The 17,420-nt window shown below is 35.6% G+C and overlaps 3 protein-coding genes and 1 pseudogene across 6 annotated transcripts; 2 read left to right on the forward strand and 2 right to left on the reverse strand.

The window, feature by feature from the left end:
* The first annotated feature begins 929 nt into the window (after positions 1-929).
* LOC120214232 lies at positions 930-1,724 on the forward strand (annotated as a pseudogene).
* Positions 1,724-8,618, reverse strand: LOC120214224 (tRNA (guanine-N(7)-)-methyltransferase-like). Of its 4 annotated transcripts, XM_039212173.1 has the most exons (11): positions 8,332-8,618; positions 7,730-7,806; positions 6,431-7,621; positions 5,461-5,526; positions 4,805-4,901; positions 4,002-4,078; positions 3,911-3,955; positions 3,657-3,743; positions 3,391-3,489; positions 2,784-3,145; positions 1,724-1,998 (listed from the first exon to the last, which is right to left on the reverse strand). In XM_039212173.1, exons 4-11 carry the CDS (start codon positions 5,476-5,478, stop codon positions 1,884-1,886), a joined length of 900 nt encoding a protein of 299 aa, XP_039068104.1. In that variant the 5' UTR covers positions 5,479-5,526; positions 6,431-7,621; positions 7,730-7,806; positions 8,332-8,618; the 3' UTR covers positions 1,724-1,883. The 4 variants fall into 4 exon arrangements, with proteins under 4 accessions (XP_039068104.1, XP_039068105.1, XP_039068103.1 ...); XM_039212174.1 differs by lacking the exons at positions 5,461-5,526; positions 7,730-7,806; positions 8,332-8,618 and having other exon boundaries at positions 6,431-7,399; XM_039212172.1 differs by lacking the exons at positions 5,461-5,526; positions 6,431-7,621; positions 7,730-7,806; positions 8,332-8,618 and having other exon boundaries at positions 4,805-5,425.
* LOC120214233 (phosphoglycerate kinase, chloroplastic-like) lies at positions 6,576-7,858 on the reverse strand. The gene is made up of 2 exons (XM_039212184.1): positions 7,730-7,858; positions 6,576-7,208 (listed from the first exon to the last, which is right to left on the reverse strand). The coding sequence occupies exons 1-2, from the start codon at positions 7,856-7,858 to the stop codon at positions 6,576-6,578; spliced, it is 762 nt and encodes a 253-aa protein (XP_039068115.1).
* A 2,242-nt stretch (positions 8,619-10,860) lies between the features above and the next one.
* LOC120214216 (membrane magnesium transporter-like) lies at positions 10,861-12,950 on the forward strand. Its single transcript, XM_039212164.1, has 4 exons — positions 10,861-11,035; positions 11,123-11,175; positions 11,251-11,351; positions 12,603-12,950. The coding sequence occupies exons 1-4, from the start codon at positions 10,963-10,965 to the stop codon at positions 12,694-12,696; spliced, it is 321 nt and encodes a 106-aa protein (XP_039068095.1). The 5' UTR covers positions 10,861-10,962; the 3' UTR covers positions 12,697-12,950.
* The last annotated feature ends 4,470 nt before the right edge of the window (positions 12,951-17,420 follow it).

Genomic DNA, 17,420 nt, shown 5'->3' on the forward strand with positions numbered 1-17,420 from the left:
ACTTAGTCCTTGTGAAGCTTTTGCCACAACAATTCAAAGCACTCCGAAGCGTTCACAAAGGACTAATACGGAGATACGAGGGACCGTTCCAGGTACTTGCCAAGGTGGGTAAAGTGTCTTATCGCTTGGACTTGCCAAGCACACTTAAGATTCATCCGGTCTTCCATGTAAGTATGCTCAAGCCATATCACGCCGACAAGGAAGACCCAAGCCGAGGGTATTCACATCGAGCACCTCCCGTAGTAACCAAATCTTACGACAAAGAGCTTGAAACGATGCTCACAAGTAGGACAGTTCGCAAGAGAGGAGTTTCGCCGCGTACCGAGTATTTAATCAAATGGAAAGGACTACCAGAGTCCGAGGCAACATGGGAACTATCTGAAGACTTGTGGCAGTTCAAAGAACATCTCAAAGCGTACGAGGCGACGAGGACGACACCGGAATAGATGGGGGAGGATGTCACGAACTTGGGCTTTTTCCCCACACTTTGGGCTATTTTGGCTATGTTGGGCCACATTTGGTCTTGGAGGTTGATAGAATAGTGTAAATTATTCTAGAACACTCAAGACTTGTACATATTCTAGAAGCATTCTAGAGTCTTCCATGTTAGGTAGGAAATTATGGAGAATTCTAGAGAATCTCTCCCTACCGTAGGATCAAGTCAATCTCCACCGTCCATTGAGGAGGTGGGATGCTATAAATAGGTATAGAATCCTCATTTGTAAATCATCCAAGAGTTGTAAGCTTTCAAGCATATCAACAAGCTTTCTTTCAAAGTTCTTTCCTTTCTTCTTTGTTTCCTTGCCAATCCTTTCCCACCCTAGCACGAGTTCAAGTGAGGTTGACTTAGCTATCGCGAGGGGCGAAAAAGAGCTAAGGCTGCACGAGGCTTATTGAGAGATTAAGTCCGTGAAACTTTGCTCTATTTGATGAGTGGATTGAGAAATGCCTTGCTTCGAACGTCCAACGCCCATGTTTACGGGGCTTTGATTAACTGTCTCTGCAAGAGTGGGCAGATGGAGGCAGGTCAGCTGTTGCTGAATGATATGCAAAGTCAGGGGATTGTGGTAAATCATGCGATAGTTAATACACTTCTACATGGTTATTGCATAAGTGGTCGTTATGGAGAAGAAAGGTTTCGAGCCTGATGTATTTACTTACAACATTATGGCTAGTGGAATGAGTAGATTGAAACGACTCGAGGAAGAAAAATGATGGTTGTTCATGATGGTAGACAAGCGATTGAAGCCTAAAGCAGTCAACTTCACTACTTTGATTGATATTCATTGCAAAGAAGGGAATGTTGTCGAGGCGAAGAAGCTATTTCAACAGATGCAGAGAAGGGGGAGAGTCCTAATATTGTTACATATAATGTTCTTATCGATAGACAAAGCAAGAAAGGAGAACTGAAAGATGCGTATAAGCTAAAGGGTGAGATGGAAGCCAAAGGAACAACTCCAGATGTATATACATACATATCACTTGTGCATGGTGAATGTAGTTTTGGGAAGGTAGATGAGGCAATGAATCTGTTTAATGAAATGAGTTGAAAGGGTCTAGTTCCAAATGTAGCAACCTATACGGCGATGATTTCGGGATTGTCTAAGAAAGGGAGATCAGATGAAGCTTTTACACTTTACAATGAGATGATCAGTTTGGGCCTTGTGCCTGATCAAAGAGTTTATAGCTCACTTGTTGGTAGCCTTCATGCAACCTAAGGCCGATAGTTGAGCATACCTAAGGCCATGAGCCTAAACTCAGTGCTCCTTTTAAACAATGCAATGGATGGTCCTGATGTTTTATGCTTGTTGAGAATGGTTTTGGTTGACTTTGAGTATATATTTTCTACTATAGGCTCTTTACTGAGATGCTTGTTCGTTGCATCACTTTACGGTTGGTGCGGCATCCGGGAAGAAAGTCATGTTAATGGCCGGTGATTGAATTATATGACTTCTAAATCCATGCAGGCTTGTCTTTCTTATCATATATCTGTGAAATCTGCACTCGAAGAAACATAAACTCTTTGATTCAGCGGTCTCGTTTTAACCAGTGAGGCGTAGACTTCTTGTATTTGATTCAAGGTACCAGATCCTGTTATCTTCCTCAAAACGAGGATCATTATTTAGGTATATTTTAAAGTTCAGGGGTCAATTTAAAATCAGGGTCATTTTTTAGGGATATTTTGTATAGTTATCCCTTTTTTACAATAAATATATTACAATGCTTAAAACTTTGGGTTCAAGGATGAATTATATAATTATCTCTAATAACATTTTTCTATATATTTTAGTTTGATAAACATTTTTTGAAGTTATAATGTTTCAATTTAATAGTTAAGTATAAAAACAATAATTGACCCTCTATTGAATGTACTTGTGACTCTCAAACTTAGAAAAAAATCTATATGACCCTTTGATCAATGATTTCTATTGTTGACCGTTATGATATTGACTTGGCATGTCATGATGCTCACATGGCTGTCCACAATATGATTGATGACATGACTATATAGATTAATTAGGGTTTTTTTTGTTATTTAAGAGCTAAATTGTTTTTTTAAGTTCATGGATTTATTTAATTATTTTAAGTTCAGGGCAAAATTGTTTTCTTAATAAATTAAGAAAAATCTCATGTATACAGCGGTTGCTTCCAGTTTCCGGCAAAAATAAATTTCATGATAGTGTGATACCATGTATCTACATCTCATCTGATTTCTGATGAACTTGGGAACACAAAATGAAGCTTGTAGGATTAGCAATATAAGGAAGCATAGGAAAACTTACTTCCATGAAGGGGGTAAGACCAGGGCCATACTGGCGGAGTTTCTCTCCGAACCATCTTCAAGCAGCATGCAGATAGTCCCAGCTAAAGGTAATGTTTCAAAACCAGCAAATGCCAAGAACTTATTCAAGAACCAGTTGATTTGGAAAGCATTAATCTGTACATATGACTTAGGAGCACCTTGATCTATAACGTGTTGCTGCCCGTCTGAACGAATCCCAAATGGGTTCTCCTCAAGCCATGTATTTCCATTGATTTTTACACCGTGAAAATCATGCGAAGGATGAAGTTTGCCCTTTCCGTATTGAAAAAACTGTTCTTTCATTCTCATGGCAACTGCTTTGACATCAGATTGCAGAAAGACCTGAGAATCACAAAGCCGATAAATCAAACGTACGACTCTCGTTGTTGGCTTAGTTATAACTGAGCATGGCATTGTCTAAATTGCATTTATTTCATTTGATTATCGAGTAAGAAATCACTGCAATTCAGAAGTTCCATTCACTCTTGATATAAAAGATAACTATCTGTTATGTTATAATCAACAAGGGCATAGGAGATGGAAGCTAAAGAGTTCATCTACTGCAAAATGCCCTAAAAAAATGTTACCTTTCCCTTATGTGCAAGAAGATCAGCCACTGCTTCAATTAAAGACCTTTGCAGCATGCTCCACCTATTTTCCGGTTTGTTAAAATCCGGGTTTGGGCACTATATGGAAAATGTTATTATGCTTAAAGTTTGATATTATATTAGCATAAAGGAGGGGAACGAAGCCTATTTCATAATGCCATAAAAGCTATGACAAAAAAAATATGGCCATAAAAACAAGAGAATATCATAACAAGAACTCGGCAAACATCCTTGTCTTTGTCTACCTGTATTGAAACAAGAACCAATTCTCCTGGGCAACTGGAAACAATGGAACGGAACGTCGATGTTGCATTTGTACCGATTAAGTACCTAACACAGATGACCAAAGCAACATGGTGATGATACTGAAGTAATGTCAAAAATTATATTCAATTAATCTTTATCAGAGAACTGAAGTCAGATTAAAATTGATATAATAATTCGATTAGTCTTTATCATAGTACATATTTCTTCGTACTACATGCAAGACCTCTTATGAGTTCATTGTACCAGATTGATTAACTGAATCCAGACAGATCAACAGATTGGTGAAATAATAATCTCCAAACCCAGAAAATCATAAAACAGACCTTTCCATTAGTCTCCAAACCAAGAAAATTCAGATCCTTCCAACTTTGGGCCATTCCCATGATAAAGAGTCCATTGCCTGCCATAGACAATCCAGATGAAAGAATTTATTCTAAAGAGCAAAACAAGGCTCAAGGTACAAAATCATTCAACAAAGCCAGCCATTAAACTACAAATTGTGTAAAATAATAAATAAAATATAGATCACTAGAAAATGTTCCAGTCCCTCAAAAAAGCAGTATCCGGTTTTGTTATTCTTTTGTAACTATAATAAGAATAATTTGTTTAAGGAAACTAGAAGTACAGCTTCCAAAACAACCAAAGGTTGGGATGGATCATGGTAGGCAACATCCCAATCAAATGAAAATGGGTATGCCTGCACAGGGAGTATCCACTTTTAGCGGACTCCTAAAATTTGCAACTCTTGGTTCTTTAAATTCTAACCATTAGGTCCAATCCTTAGCATCTTATGCATCATTAAATAACGCATCAGCCCCGGAAGAATTGAAATATTGCATTGATGCTACTTTTAGTATCTCATTATTCATGTCAAGCACATTTCTATGTGGCCTTTGGGATTGAAAGTGAAAACTATAAGCATACGATGCAAAAAAACAAAGGAATGTACTTTGCATATGAAGTTGGTATACTCTATCTAAGGCCATAACTCCAGGCAGCTTTTGTTCATTGAGAAACTCCCATACACCTGAAACATTTTCCAGCATGGTAAAAGAAGACAAGGAGCTTGCTTAATTTTTTATTACTTCACATGCTGTACTCCCAACAATTGTTATCTCATACTCACATTGACTCTGTTTGTAAAGCATCTGAGCCAATTTAGAAGCTCCACCTGTGCATGGGCTGGAGGAACTGAATTTCCCTGGACCAATCCATATAATTTTCTGTAATATATTGAGCAAATACATAGGGTAAGTTGGAACATGATAATCATCATAATTAGCATTGAGCTGATCGAAATGGTTACTACAAAGAAAATCCCAAGACAAAAATGACACAGCCACATAAAACAGTCCCCCCGGCCCACAGACAAAAAAAAAGGGATTGAAAATTCTTCATACATGCTCGTTTTACTTCAGTAATGTTAAATCAATTAAAAAATAATTTAATGACTGACAACCACAGAAACAATCACACAAAAATTAACATCAAACTAAGGTTGTCAAATATAAAATTCAACATACTTCAGACCTCATAATCAGGAATATAAAGTGATTGATTTGTCTGCAAGATCATGGATCATATGCAACTAGGTAGACAAATTTCACCAATGTGTCCTAAAATTTCCAAGTAATGAATGTCTTAAGTGTGGAATGATAAATATCAATGATTTTCTTGCAAATATGATTTTATCACCATACTATGGATGGTAAACAACAATTTTGTATGAAGGACCTATGTTCGACCAAAAGTAATAGGCACTTGTCGTGGTACTACGAGTACCTTGGATTTTGTTATCATAGTATATTTCTTCCAATGACCTGGGTCTAAAATCAACAGGCAACCAACCTAAACCAAAAATCTGTATGAGTACTTTAAAAGAGAATAATCATTATCAATAAAACAATTTTATTATGGGTAAAGTACACAAATGGTCTTCCGACTATAAGACGCTAGTCTGTTGAGTCTCACAACTATTAAAAATTACAAAATGGTCACCTGACTATAGGGTGCTGCTTTATTGAGTCCCTCAAATATTAAAAGTTACAAAAGGGTCACCTGACAATTCATATGTTCCAAACTCGTTCGTTTTCGTTAAAAAATTGACAATCGCCTGAGTTGAAAGTTAACCTGCTAACTGGGATATGATAAAATCTAATCCCAGAGCTTTTTGAGCTAGTTTGATATTCCGGGATCAGATTTTATCATATCCCAATTAGCAAGTTAACGTTCAGCCTACACTACCGTCAAATTTTTAATAGAAAAAGGCGAATTTGGAACATATGAAGAATCGAGTGATCTTTTTATAACTTTTAATAGTCAGGGGACTCAACAAAGCAACGCCCTATAATCTAGGGATTATTTTGTAACTTTTAATAGTCGAAGGACTCAACAAAGTAATACCTTATAGTCGAGGGACCATTTGTGTACTTTACCCTTTTATTATAAAATTAGAAACTCAAACAGTAAAACTCAAAACTATATATCTACAATCAAACACACTGGAAAAAGGTTTATGAATCATAGATGCAGAGTAGCAGCATTTTCATTTCCAGCATAAACATGAATGTGAAGGAGAAATGATTCAAAATTATGGTCACTGCAATGCAAAAGTACAGCTAATAGATTGGTTCATAATTTCAAAAGTTAAGGTAAGTATGTTTTTAGATGCACAAAGAAATAACTAGAATGGAATACGATATTGAAGACTCTTGACGAAAAATTATGGTTTGAGTAGGCCTGGAGTCTTTACCCATCTCCTGCTAACCTTGGCTTCGAGAGAGTGAATGAGAGAACAACAACAACAAAAAGCACAATGTATATCAGAATGGATGCAATCCTACCATCAGGAACTCCATGAGCAGGAAAAACCTCCTATTGCTTAGGAAAGCCCTCATTCATACACCAAAATCTGTTGGACATGACATGAGAACATTTTTATCATGTGAAAATTGAACAATGTCTAAAGCTGCTTTATGTGCAACACGTTCCACCAGATTAATTGGAATAATATGTCCTAAAGCATGCATTATCGGAAAGGACATTTGTCCAACAAAGACCAATGCATCACATATAGATGCTAAAAATTGTAAAGCAGCAGCCTTGTTTTTGAGATTGCCCCCTCCAATCTGCATCAACAAGTTACTGACGAGTGAAGAACAGAAATCAATAGAAATATTTGTCCTATAATTGCAAGATAGAAATCCATAAATTGCAATAAATGGTTTTTTCTTAGTTTTTGCAATCTTCTTTAGCTGATGAAGGTTTTCTTCAAAGGAAAAACCAGCCATTGAGGCATAGCAGAAACGAGCAACACCGACTGTCGATGCAAGAATTTTATGAGACTGACCAAACGAGTCATTAACAAGAATATCAACTCCTGATGATAAAAGTTCAGCAAACTTTGAACAGTTGGCAACTTCCTCTTTATATTCAGAAAGATTGTCCAGGAGAAGGATGTCTGCTTTCTGCAGATCTTCCTTCTTCAGTGACATGTTGCAAGAAATGCATCTTAAATCAATAACTTTGTGCTGGATAACAGATTATAGGATATCAGAAATGCAGAGACAATAATACATTAACTACAGAGTAATCCTCAAACTAATGGTTTTAAGACTGGATAAAGATTGAATCATACCTCATTATTTATTATCTATATGATCCAAAACCCTCTGTTTATAGATATACATGAATTCTGAACAAGGATAATGAAATATTGTACTTTTATTTTGAGATATGACAACTCAACTATGCAAGTATTCCCCGTGTTAACAAAATAAGTGTAGGTTCTTACTGCTAGCACTCACCAGTAAAAGCTTCTTGTTGCAAACAAAAACCATCAAGAGCTAAAACTAAAATATGGAGTGGTTTAAAATACCTGCAACAGTTTGTGCAGCAGGAAGTTTGAAATTGATTTTCCTACTCCATCCACTCACGAGAATCACTTTAGCCCACATTCGTGTAAATACTTAATGGTGGAAATTGCTTTTGAAGCAGACTGAGAACTCAAATCCAGATTTTCTCCCAGCAAAATAGTAGAATCAAATCTCACCATAATAACTTTTGCAACAAGCTCCTCCCGAGGAAACTCTCTAAGAGTTTGTATGCGTGGCAAGGCCTCCAATTTTCCTTCACCGTAGACAAAAGTCAGGGGAAGAACATCCGATTTGAAGAGAAACATTAAACTCACAGCCAACTAATAATAAAATGACTTTCACCAACTTAAATCATATTAAGCTAATTTAGCCAAGAGGCCATACAAATGCAGCTATAAATAACCAGCCATACAACAGTAGAATCAATGTAATGAACCTACACTGTACATATTAAGTAGTTAATATTCCATGGAGCATGCATATGAAGAACTTTTCAGATGATCAATTAGAAACATATTCAGGCTTCTTCAAATTTTACACAGGGTCAAAGCAATAAGCTTACATAATCTTAAACTTCAAAAACATGCTATAATTATGTAATTCCTATAGAAACGTCAACTCAAAACGAAGGCCATAGTTTAAGGTACTTTTTCCTTATGAGAGCTTTTAACATGATTTACAACCTCCAAACCACCTACCAAGAAAATACCTTTGAGACAACAATGAAAAAATAAAAGAAAAAGAAGAAAGCTTGAGCCGTTAGTCTCAAAATTCATACCTCGGAAAGATGATTGAAAATTATTTGTGGGAAAAAATCGTGACCCATGTCGAAGCAACTTCTTTCTTTCCTACGAAAATTTTGGGAACTTAATTTGTTAAATAAAAGAGTTATCGGAAGTGTCTTCAAAACTTGACTCATTTTGCCCTGCCTAAAGAACAGGAAAAGGAGTTAAACATTACAGAAGGAAAAATGCTAAAAGTCCAGTCCAAATCTGCAACAAATTTCCAATACACCTGCAATTAAATACAACGAAAGCCAAGAGCTCGGAATGCAGATTTCAGGAGCGAAACTTCGTTTGTTTTACTGCATTTTCTTGGCAAACATAGATAAGACTGGAGTAGTAGAGGATGAAAAAGGCATTTAATAAGGAGTAATTCCATTTTTGTCCATTTGCTATGCTTAAATTTAAAATTTAATGCTTTAACTCGAAGTTGACATAAATTAGGCTTTTAAATCAACAAAGAGAAAAATTGTTAAAAAATTTGTAATGGAAGCTTGATTCGAATTTATTATTAGAGTTAATTTAAATGTTTTGTTAAGATTTTAAGTTTGATTCGAATTCAACTTTTTTAAAGTTTAAATAATTGAGAAATTAAAAAAAATAAAACAACATCGTTTTGGTCTTTAGCTAAGTAATTTTATTATTTTATAATTTACTCTCTAATGTGTTTGCCTTTTCAACTCTTCACTCGTTTTTAATCCGTTTTGACCCGATTTGACATTTTCCTCAACTAATGTAAATTACCTATATAGTTTTAATTCATCTTTTTGATAATATATTTTCATTTTTTAAAATTTGATCATTCAACTTTATATTATTTCTCTATTTTTAAATCCTCATTCATTTTAAGTCCATTTTTACTAGATTTAAATTAAATATTCTTCTACTATTATAGAATACATGTGTAACTTTAATTCATCTTTTTTTAAAAAATTTAAATTTCAACTTTTTTCTATCTAATCCATTAATATTTCGTTTTATTCAATTTGATCCTCCTATTATAGATCTTTGCAAAATTTTCTTCCCACCAGATCCTTATTCCTTTATACTCAAATCAATATTTTATCCTCAAAATCCATTCTCTTAAAATTAACAATAGAAATATATTAAATAATTTTAGATAATTTGTTGTTTATTAAAGGCTTAATATGAAAAAGTGTCTAAACTATACCTCGAAATATAATTTAGTGCCTAAAATTATTTTTAGCTAAAAATAGTTGCATAACATTTCCACTTTTAGGTGTATGGACCGTAACGACTGTTAAATTTGGTTGTATCTGACACGTATCACACATATAAAATTTAAAAAGTTATTTTATTTTTATAAAATAATATTATAACAAATAAATAAATAAAACCCCAAAATTTACATTTTCTATCATCAATCGGTCACCGTCGATCCATGACTGTCATTGTTGACACTATTAGAACGGTCTCGCCACCGTAACCAAAACTTGGTCTCTTTATTCATCGTGAAACTGCTTCAATCTTCATGAACAACGTCGCGAATGGTCACTAATTTTTTAGGTTTTTTGTTTATGTTTTATACTGATTTTGAAAACTACAGTCGTTCATACGTTACACAAGCACCGTTCTTATGTTCCTCATCGTGCTCCAAAAGAAGCTCGACCGATGGTGACTGCACGACAGGAGGATAGGGACAACAAGGGGAAGGGGAGTTTGATTTTTTTTTCTTTTTGAAAAAATAATATATTTATTATTAAAAAATTTAAAAATATAATAAGAAACATCTAAAAGTGTAACAAAGAAAACGTTAGACACATATTTTTATTGAAAAATTCTTTAGGTATCAAATCGTATTTTGAATTATAGTTTAAGAACTTATTTTTGTATTAAGTGTTTATTAAATAACATAACAAATCTCACATACATGAATATACATATATTGTATATGGTTAGAGAGTTGTTTAAATTAGAATCAATTGACACCATTACATTATAAAATAATTATATTTGAATTTGAATAGAAATTCAAACAAATATATCTGATTAAACTGAAGTCAAATTTTATATACTTGATCAAACTAAAAAATCCAAATAAAATTTGAATAATAAAATAATACCTTATAAATTGACTAACTCAAATTTCATTCAACTTAACTCGATTGAATGCTCGTACTAAACATAATAACACCATATAGGATTTTCTATAGGCTTGTTACTAGTAAGCTCATCAAGTATCATTGTTATTTCTCATACATAGAAGGTTAGTATTTATGTTTGCTTTTGAAAATAGGCAATGCAAACACATTTTTTCTACATATAGATGGTTAGTTTCCTTACTTTCAATTTTAATGGAGTTGATCAATTTGTTTATTTATAAACAATTAATAACGAAAGTGACCAGAATGTATTGTTTTAAAACTTTGATGACCAAAAGGGAACAAAGCTAAACAAAATTGACAATTTTTGTAGTTTGCCCTACAGTAAATTAAATAATTTTCCGGGTTCCTACGACGCCGTTTCTTTGAGAATCAAGATCTATTTTTGCGGGGCGATTCCATTTTCGCCGTGTAGACTGTGGTACTGAGTACTGATAATAAAAAAAAGTACCAAAAAGTTGAGCTTTCTGTTGGCTTTTTGGTTGTGAATCGACAGCATCAACGATGGGATTAGGTTTCGTAGTCGGGATCTTTGGAGTCCTGTTCCTCTTCCACGCGGCTTATTCCACGATTCAGTGTAAAATTCCATTTAGTTTGTATTCGTCTCTGATTTGATTTGATCGATAAAGTTTTTAAATTTCCTTTTTTGTTTGGATTTTTCCAGATAGGGGGCTGTTGAAGATTATGGAGGAGGAGTTTTCTGATCCACCGATGAACGTAAGTGATTGGATTTGATTTTGTTAATAATTTGTTATCAAAATCTAAAATAATATATTGATCTGAAAAGTGCAGGTGGTTTTAGAGTTGCTTCTAGGGTTTGTTTTCTGTGTTTCAGCTTCCCTAACTGTGCCCGGGAATTTTATCTCCATACATCCTGATTCTGAGGAGAATAGGTATGTGGAAACTATATGTTTGTTTCGGTTCTCATTGTGTATAAACATAAAATTTTGGGTAATGTAGAATCTGAAGGGTTAATATTGTATTGGGAGTAAAATTAGGCTACCGGAAGTTCTTGTTTTCATTCATATAACATTGGGGAAAAGGATGTATACCTAAGGTCTAGGGAGAATAAAAGTTTGGGTGCTGATAAATGTTATTTATATTAATATTTTTTAGGTTTCATTTCCCCCCTAAAGTATCTGACTGACATTTGTGTTCCACACATATTTCTTCATGCTTGGGTGTTGGGGTGCAATCCTCTAAATATGTGAATAAACTTAGAATATCGAGTATACATGTGTTGAGCGTATACCTTTATCTAATAGTCACCTTTTAGTCCGGGTTGTATGCAAATAAAGCTGTTATTGACTAAAAAGAAAGGAAAATTTCTTAGTAGTTCAGTGCTAATCACCTATTTTAGGAGAGGAAGAGGCAAATTAAACTGAAATTGATGTCCATGATCATGTTCTGACTGTCATTGCCATCTTGTTTAATTGAAACAAGCGTGGTGCCTCCCTGTGTGATGGGTGTAATAGTATTTCATAAACTACCTTTATCAGTTTTCAGCATGTAATCTAACGATTGTATGTTATGATTCTGATTGAATGTCGGTCAGTGATCACAGGGTTGAATCTTCACCGACCATTGAAGGTCTTAGTGTATTTTAATCTTTTGAGTATTCTCTCTTGAGGATTTCGCTCAGCAGTCCCAGTGTGAATCTTCACCAATTTCACATGGACTGATATGCCATTGAAGGCCTTAGTGTGTTTAATCTTTGAGTGCTCTCTCTTGAGGATTTCACTCAACACTCCTTCCTATGAAATATGCATATCAGCTATAACTTTTGAACAAGTAGCTCAATGAGAATCTGACGATATTTGTTGACTATTCATTCTATTTCAATACTGCAAACTTTTATGGTAATGAAACACTACATGCGTATTTGCATTTTATTAACTAGATAGTATACTTGCTCTTAAGAATCTCTCAGCTATATGCCATCATGCGTACTGACTGATTATTGTTTTCAATTTTGGTGGCTCCTGTATTTTGCTTTCTCGAAACGTAGTACTTGAAACTTCATGTCTTTCATATGTAACTCAAATTCAGTTTGTGGGGAAGTTAAAATTTTTGAAGCTATTGTTTTATTGTTGTACAATTATTATATTGCTTTTCGAAATCAAGAAGTATAATCTGGGATGCAGGATTGTTTCTTTACCGTCAAGCTTGGACTTCACGATCTTCAACCACAGAGCCAAAGCACTTCCTTTTGAAGTTGACATGAAGCTGAAGCATTAAGATTGAAGAAGCTTCCTGGTGCTTCTATTAAGGAGACTACAAGTCTGTTGTACTTTAGAGTCTGAACCTATTGTTGGTTGTTTTCTGATATGGTAGTGCTTTTAACCATTCACCTCTAGCTAAACTTTGGATGCTGGCTATCTTTTTTTCCCATTTTGTTTTGCCTGACATGTCATTAAACCTAGATTTCAGTTCGAATAATTATCAGGGCTTGTAACAGGCCAGCAATTCAATATATTATTATTTAAATTTCAGTTCTGATCTGTTTAGGGTTTGGCATGGAGCAAATTCATGGAATTCCCAATTATATCCAATCCAAGTGGGTAGAATCTAATTTCATCTTTGGGTACTTATTGTTTGTTTGGTGTTGAATTCAGCTTAGTGCTTTTAGTTATCTTTGGTCCTAGATCCATAATTAATGGATTCTTGGGGTTGATGGTTGGTGTATTATTTTGTATCCTATTATCGCATGGTTTTGAATCATGAATTGAGCCCAGCATGACAACTCCTACCCATCTTGTTTGTTGTCCTCCTGCTACGTTATACTATTTGCTTTGCTATATACCAGCATGGTGCACGATATATAAAATGTACCATTAACAAATAACATAATATGGATACATTCCTGACAATTGATTTCCAGACCAAATACCACTACTCGAAGTCAAAGAGAACAATATAAGGGATGCATATTAGGTTTGAGATTTACCCTAGAACTTGAGTTAGGAATACACCTCAAAATCGATGGATTCTGACATCAACCTAGTCCAATCTGATCGGGTGTTATTGCACCCCTTGCCATTGTCATCTCTAAGCCAGATGCATGCCTGTGGTGAACAAATTAAACATGCATGCACATTTGAGGTACAACATTTAGTTCAGGCTTCTAATGATCCAATATTATGGTTCAATACAAAAGTCTCAACAATCCACAATCAGACAGCCCCAATCTCTAGCCCTTTTCCCCTTTACCGTAACACTTCCTGTTGCCTGTATGCAATAAGAAAACTAAACAAGCAGAGGTGGCATAATCTGCAACACAAATTGGTGGACCTTATCAACACAAAACTGCAAAACAATCATCTGATGCAACAATGAAGTTTTGGATTAACCTGTGGCTCCAAGGAGGGGTCAAGTTGACTGCCTATTCCATGCAAAAATTGCTTTGGCACATTCCGAACTCGAAAATATTGTCACATGACAATGCTATGGTGCTAAAAACTGAAAATCTACAAGTTTTACGCGCTACCATAACTAAAATGATGTGGTTTACTTTACTTCCCGTCCCATGGGGGCGCAGGCATTTCCATGAAAAAATGATATCATACAAATAATAGAAGCAAATCAATGCAATCATCAAAGAAAATGTGCCAACAAATTCTTTCTCACAGCTTCATTCCTGAAGTTTCTTAGTCTTATATTTATCTAATATAGAGGTGAGAGGAAGACCACATGGATCAAAATAAGTAATAATTACCGGGACAGATTCTTCCCCTATTTATATCCAACATAAGTTAACATTACAGACTATAAAATTCCAAATAAGAGACATCTTTAAGGGGAGACAAGTTCAATTCACATGGATAAGATAAAAAAGAATAGCATAATGTTAAAAGTCAGCATCGAAAACGGTGCATTAATGCACAATTCGGTGCAATGGTCAAAAGGAGCACACAATTGTTGAAATTGCTAAATGGTATAAGTATAATTTAGTCATTGTAATTTAGGGTATTTACAAGTTAGTCCTTAAAGCTTCAACTATAAATACCCTAGCTCATTTAGTTTCAAAACCAGCTTCAAAACCATCCCAAAGCATTCTAGCTTTCTTCCAATACTAGAGAGAATTTAGAGAGTTTCTTGAGAGTTGTTTTCTCCTTTTTATCAAGAGAGAAATTATCATTGTTTTCTCCTTGGTAGATCGAGAGAGGTTGTAATTCCTATTTTCTTATAGTGAAATTCTTCTACCGTTGCCCGTGATTTTTACCCTAAATTTTTTAGGGGTTTTCCACGTAAATTTTGTGTCTCTTTTATCTTCATTTTTATTTTCTGAAATTATCAGTTGCGATTTTGCTCTATCCGATAGCCGTCTTCCGCAACAATTGGTATCATAGCTAGATTAGAGTGTGTAATATCTGCTTATTGTCTTTGTGGTTGCCACCAAAAGGTAGATCCTCCAACATAAGAAAATAAGAAGTTATTACCCATTCTTTGAAGGTTCCAGAGAACTATTCACGATAGTGAAGTAGTGGGAGCTATCTGTAGAAGAAGCTATGGCAACGAAATTTGATATTGAAAAATTCAATGAGAGAAATTTCTAATTGTGTAAATTAAAGATGAAGGACATCCTAAGGAAAGACGGGTGTCTAGCGGCTATCAATGAAAGGCCGGTGGATTTCGCAGATGACATCAAATGGAACGAGATGGACGGGAATGCTATGGCAAACTTTCATCTAGCATTAGCAGATGAAGTATTGTCAAGCATCGAGGAGAAGAAGACAACTAAGGAGATATGGGATCATCTCATCAAATTGTACGAGGCCACATCGATGCACAATAAAAATTTCCTTAAGAGGAAATTGTACACTCTCCGTATGCCAGAATCTACTTCAGTGACGGAACACTTAAATACACTGAACACCTTATTTTCTCAGCTTACATCCTTAAGCTGTAAAATAGGAGAACAAGAACGTGCTAAACTTCTACTTCAAAGTCTACCGGATTCGTACGATCAACTCATCATCAACTTGACAAACAGTAATGTCACCAGTCTAGTCTTCGATGACGTTGCAACTGCTGTTCTACAAGAAGAAAATCGGCGCAAGAACAAGGAAGACAGACAAGTAAATCTGCAACAAGCAGAAGCGTTGACAACGATGAGAGGGAGATCAACAGAACGTGGCCAAAGTAGCAGTCATAAACATGGTAGATCGAAGTCGAGGAGCAAGAAGAATTTAAAGTGCTACCACTGTGGAAAGAATGGTCACTTGAAGAAGGATTGTTGGAGTCTAAATAAAAACTCCAATCCACAAGGCAATACCGCAAATACTTCAGATGATGGAGATGCTCTATGTTGTGAAGCGTCAACCACCGTGGAAGGCAGAAAAAGATTTGCAGATATATGGCTCATTGATTCGGGAGCGACATATCACATGACTTCAAGAAGAGAATGGTTTCATCATTATGAACCTGTCTCAGGAGGATCTGTGTATAGTTGCAATGATCATGCCTTAGAGATTGTTGGTGTGGGAACCATCAAATTGAAGATGTATGATGGAACAATTAAAGTTGTTCGAGATGTGCGGCATGTGAAAGGTCTGAAGAAAAATTTATTATCCTACGGATTGTTAGATAATAATGCTAGCAAGATTGAAACACGGAAAGGAATCATGAAGGTGTTCCGTGGAGCGCTTGTGGTGCTGAAAGGTGAAAAGATAGCTACAAAATTGTACATGCTGAAGGGAAAGACATTGTTAGAAGCAGAAGCCTCTGTTGCCTCATGTAGTTCAGATTCTGCAATGTTATGGCATAAGAAACTTGGACACATGTCAGAACAAGGAATGAAAGTCCTTGTGGAGCAAAAGCTACTTCCATGCTTAACAAAGGTATCACTTACTTTGTGTGAGCATTGCATAACAAGTAAGCAGCACCGGTTGAAATTCAACACATCAAATTCTAGAGGCAAAAGTGTTCTAGAATTGGTTCACTCTGACGTATGGCAAGCACCAGTAACATCCCTAGGTGGAGCAAAATACTTTATCTCATTTATTGATGACTACTCTAGGAGATGTTGGATGCACCCTATTAAGAAGAAGTCAGACGTGTTTTCAACTTTCAAAAACTTCAAAGCGTGGGTGGAACTTGATTCTGGAAATAAGATCAAGTGTTTCAGAACAGATAATGGAGGAGAATACACAAGCGAAGAATTTGATGACTTTTGCAAGAAAGAAGGCATCAAAAGACAGTTCACAGTGGCGAACACTCCTCAATAAAATGGAGTGGCAGAGCGGATGAACAGAACATTGTTAGAAAGAACAAGAGCAATGTTGAGGGACGCAGGCCTAGAAAAATCATTCTGGGCAGAAGCAGTCAATACCGCCTGTTATTTGGTAAATCGAGCTCCGTCAACTGCAATAGAGATGAAGACACCAATGGAGATGTGGACTGGTAAACCAGTTGATTATTCAAGCCTCCATGTATTTGGAAGTATTGTGTACGTGATGTACAACGCCCAAGAAATTTCAAAGCTGGATCCAAAATCCAGGAAATGCAAATTCTTGGGGTATGCTGATGGAGTAAAGGGGTATCGCTTATGGGATCCCACTGCCCGCAAAGTGATCATTAGCAGGGATGTTATCTTTGTAGAAGATAAACTACAAAGAAAAGAAGACGATGATAGCGCTGAAAAGTCAGAGACTACTCAGATACATGTGGAAAAAGAGTTTGAAGAAGGAGATTCTTCTGAAGCAGAACCAGCACATGATGAACAAGAACCAGAGAGTTCTGAAGCTCCAATAACTCGTCAATTAGATCGTGTGAGAAGATGTCCCAATTGGCACTCAGATTATGTTATAGAAGGTAATATTGCATACTGCCTTTTAACAGAGGACGGTGAGCCATCAATATACCAGGAGGCAATAAACAGCTCAGATGCTTCACTGTGGATGATGGCGAAGCAAGAAGAAATCGAAGCCCTTCATAAAAATAATACATGGGACCTTGTGCCA

The sequence above is a fragment of the Hibiscus syriacus genome, unplaced genomic scaffold, assembly GCF_006381635.1.
Source record: "Hibiscus syriacus cultivar Baekdansim isolate YM2019G1 unplaced genomic scaffold, ASM638163v2 tig00110056_pilon, whole genome shotgun sequence".
NCBI classification, from domain to species: domain Eukaryota; kingdom Viridiplantae; phylum Streptophyta; class Magnoliopsida; order Malvales; family Malvaceae; genus Hibiscus; species Hibiscus syriacus.